This window comes from Brassica napus, chromosome C4 (genome assembly GCF_020379485.1).
Source record: "Brassica napus cultivar Da-Ae chromosome C4, Da-Ae, whole genome shotgun sequence".
NCBI classification, from domain to species: Eukaryota; Viridiplantae; Streptophyta; class Magnoliopsida; order Brassicales; family Brassicaceae; genus Brassica; species Brassica napus.
The window spans coordinates 55,470,739-55,474,479 of record NC_063447.1 but is presented as its reverse complement, the minus strand read 5'-3'; the positions used below and the strand labels follow the sequence as shown (position 1 = coordinate 55,474,479).

Below are 3,741 nucleotides of genomic sequence, written 5' to 3'. Positions count from 1 at the left end.
TTGACTCATTGCACAAAGATTAATAAATCTATTTTTTCTAAAAAATAACTTTATAAATATAATTTAAAAATTATTTAACCAATTAAAAAATGACTACAAAATTTAATTGGTTATAAAGTTTTCAATAAAGTTAAAAATAATATAAATATATCAAAATTTTATCTATTTTAAAATATATATATATATTTTAAAACATCAACTATTATGAAACGGAATGAATAATAAATAAGATATATTTTAAAACATCAACTATTATGAAACGGAATGAGTAATAAATAAGTGATCGATCCATCCAACGTGGCCGATAATTTTGTAGTCAATACGGACAAACACCCTAAAATAAACAAGCAAATCATTAGAAAGCACGTGATCTGCTCATTAATCATTGTGCTTTTTGCATATGGAAAAACAACTTTTCTACATTTTTTTTCTAAAAAACTGAGGCTTGATATCACATGTAATCCAATGATCCAATGTTTACCCGATTTAAAATAGAATAATCGCGACAAATGATCAGATATTGGAACTTCTACACTTGGAGAAGTGATATTTATTGAAGTGGATAGAAGAGTATGCGTTGCCCGCATATAGACATTATTTGTACGTTGAAATGATTGAGTTACTTTCGTATAGATTTCCAAAGTTAGACCATCCGCATTGAAATATCATGAGTAAAGTTCACATGATTTTCGAGGCGAAAAAATATTAAAATAATCAGATTTTAATGAACTCGGCTTGTGCAGGTTTGCCGGAGTGATACCGTCTCGTTACTGTTTCGCGGGCTTCATAACACGTGACGGCACGCGATAGGTTAGTTTATATTATTATTATTATTATTATTTTAAGTCAAACGAAAAAAAATTAAAATAATAAAAAAAAAACATTGGAAATCGGAAATCATCTGTTCGCTGCTGCTCATGCTCTTATTTGATAGTTTGTGTAAAAAAATTGGTAAACCAAAATTATACTAACTATAATTAGAAAATCAGTAGTCGCATGAACTCATGAGTACATAACAATCTCTTTATTAGTTTTAATGTTTAGAGAGGATAACATAGGTTGCCTATACTTTTTGAATTGCTGATATATGTAGTAGAGCTGCGGAGGTATTTGTTAGCATAATATAATGTGCTTATTTGTGAAACAATGTAGAGAGAGATAGAAATAGAAACTTGACAACCTATACTCAAAGACAACTAATAACATACCTACATAAGTATTCTTAACTTAGCCATACCTAAGAAGTGTATACACCACTACAAGAAAACATCAAGGATTCTGAGGGAAAAAATCGTCGGAATTTCGTCGGAATATCGTTATTCCGACGAAATTCCGACGAAACACGTCGTCGGAAATAATTCCTCGGAATTTCTTTTTTCCTCTGAAATCCCTCGGAATTTTCCGACGGAATTCCGAGGAAATAAATTTCCGAGGAAATTCCGAGGATCCCTTGTTTGTCGGAAAAGTCCTCGGAATATACCGAGGTAGAACTTCGTCGGGATAATTCCTCGGAAGTTCATCGATCGATGCGTGTTTGGACATATATACATCGATCGATAGGAGTATACCGACGGACTTTTTCCTCGGTTTATTCCGAGGAACTGTTCCCTCGGTATATTCCGAGGGATCCGTTCCTCGGAATTTTCCGAGGGAGTTGTCCCTCGGAAAATTCCGAGGGAAATGTCCCTCGCTATATTTTTTTAAAAAAACGGATCGATCGATGCGTTTTTGTTCAAAAACGCATCGATCGATCTAGTGAAAAATATAATTAATTTCCTCGGAATGTAAAAAATATTAATTTTTTTGAAAAAATAAAATTTCTGAAATTTAAATTCGAAAATATGAAATTAAAAGTAAAATTGAAATCATATTAATTAATATTCAAAGTTTCACAAATAAAAATAAAACATTCCGAGATTGGGAAAAAAAAAACTACGGGTCTGGCACGTCCGGGAACACCTCGTTCGGGTACATCCTCTGCATCATCTCCATCATTTGCTGGTTCAGCCTCCTCTGTGCCTCATAGCCCGCCTGTTGAGCCGCCATCTGGGTCTCCAACAAAGATATTCGATCATCTTTGTCCTTCAACTGAGCCGTAAGTACTTCTGGATCAACAAAGGGCGGTGGTGCAGAAGAAGGAGGAACCGACCGGGTGCGACGACCCAAACCGAACAAACGTCCCTTCTTCTTTGGAACCGACTGAATAGAAAAAAGCCAAATTTAGAAATTTAAACCAAGAAATAAATGAATTGAACTTTAAAAAAAAAAAACTTACGGATTCAACGATTTCGTTGATTCGAAACCGGGACAAGTTGGTCGAAGCCGTCGAAGCGTCATCCTCGGTTTGAAGCTGAGACACTTCGTCTACCACCTGAGTTTGGACCAGGTCGACCACGTCCCTCACAAGACCGTCATCAATCTGGCCGGTCTTCTTGTTGGTATACGCCCTCCTCATTAGGGCGAGATCATCGACCGGCTCGCCATCATTTTCTTCCGCCTTGAAAAAAAACATAAAATTAAAGAAACATTAGAAATTAGAAGAAATGCACAATAAATTTAAATTCTGAAACTCAAATAATTGAAGAAAAAGCGGTTGAACTTACCATGCGATCTCCGAGAGTGGCAATAGATTGAGCACCCAAGTTATGCTTGTAGATGCCCTTCCCTTTACGGTCGCTCCTGCGGTTGGTGGAGTTGGTGGAAGAAGTTTCTTTCGTCTCCTCCTTATCCCAATGCGCACACAACTCCTTCCAGACCGTGTCGTTCATCGACTTTGGGACCTTTTAATTAAAAAAAGAAAAAGTTTAATAAATTAAAAAATAGTTTAATAAATTAAAAAATTGTTTAATAAATTAAATCGAACCTTATTGATTTCCCACTTCTTCTTCCACTCGTGGATCTGCTTCCCATAGTTGTCCATTACTTTATGGACGAAGTGGTGATAGATAAAGAGCGTCTCATCGGAATTCCAGTTGAACTCTTGCTGAAAAAAAAACACAATTAGTAGAAAATTTATATTAAAGATTAAAAATATAAGTAAAAAATTAGAATACTTACCGCAAACTGACGAAACCACAGAACCTGCTTGTCGGTTGGGAAGTGAGTGAAAGTCGGATGTCCACTGTCGAGGGCCGAGTACATCATACGGTTGATCCATGCGCTGATCCCGTTCCCGGATCGGTTGAACCTTATTAAAAGAACAAACGGTTAATAATGAATCCAAATTTAAAGAAAAAAAAATGTTTAATTACCATGTTTGACCCCGTCCATGTGGATACGGAGTGAGATACGGAAGATGGTCACGACCGGGCTGTTGAACCAACTCCGCAACCCTCATCACTCCCGGAGGACCCGGAGGAACAGGAGCGGATGCAGCAGCGGGAGCGAGAGGAGCATGAGCGGGTGCAGCAGAGGGAGATGTATGGTTGGAGCTGTGGGGCGAAGGGGAATCCTGAAAATGGCTGGAATCCCGAGACTGGCTCCCCGTACCACCACGACCACGACGCTGTCGAGGCCGGGTCTGATCATCATGAGACCTGTAAATTAAAAAAATATATTTAATAAATACAGAAATATATAAATTAATTTTTTTTATTAAAAAAAAATCCCAAATAATTTAATCACAGAAAAAGATTTATATATATTAAATTTTTTTAATAAATATATAAAAATAGTTCTAATAAACAAAAAATAGTTTTAATAAATAAAAATTGTTTAATAATTACAAAAAAATAGTTTTAA

General features: G+C 35.9%; 1 protein-coding gene across 1 annotated transcript; it reads right to left on the bottom strand.

Moving 5' to 3' along the window:
• Window positions 1-347: 347 nt before the first annotated feature.
• LOC125585101 lies at window positions 348-3,337 on the bottom strand. The gene is made up of 7 exons (XM_048753529.1): window positions 3,252-3,337; window positions 3,058-3,187; window positions 2,864-2,983; window positions 2,604-2,780; window positions 2,276-2,497; window positions 1,937-2,199; window positions 348-1,660 (listed from the first exon to the last, which is right to left on the bottom strand). Exons 1-7 carry the CDS (start codon window positions 3,335-3,337, stop codon window positions 1,270-1,272), a joined length of 1,389 nt encoding a protein of 462 aa, XP_048609486.1. The 3' UTR covers window positions 348-1,269.
• Window positions 3,338-3,741: the final 404 nt, after the last annotated feature.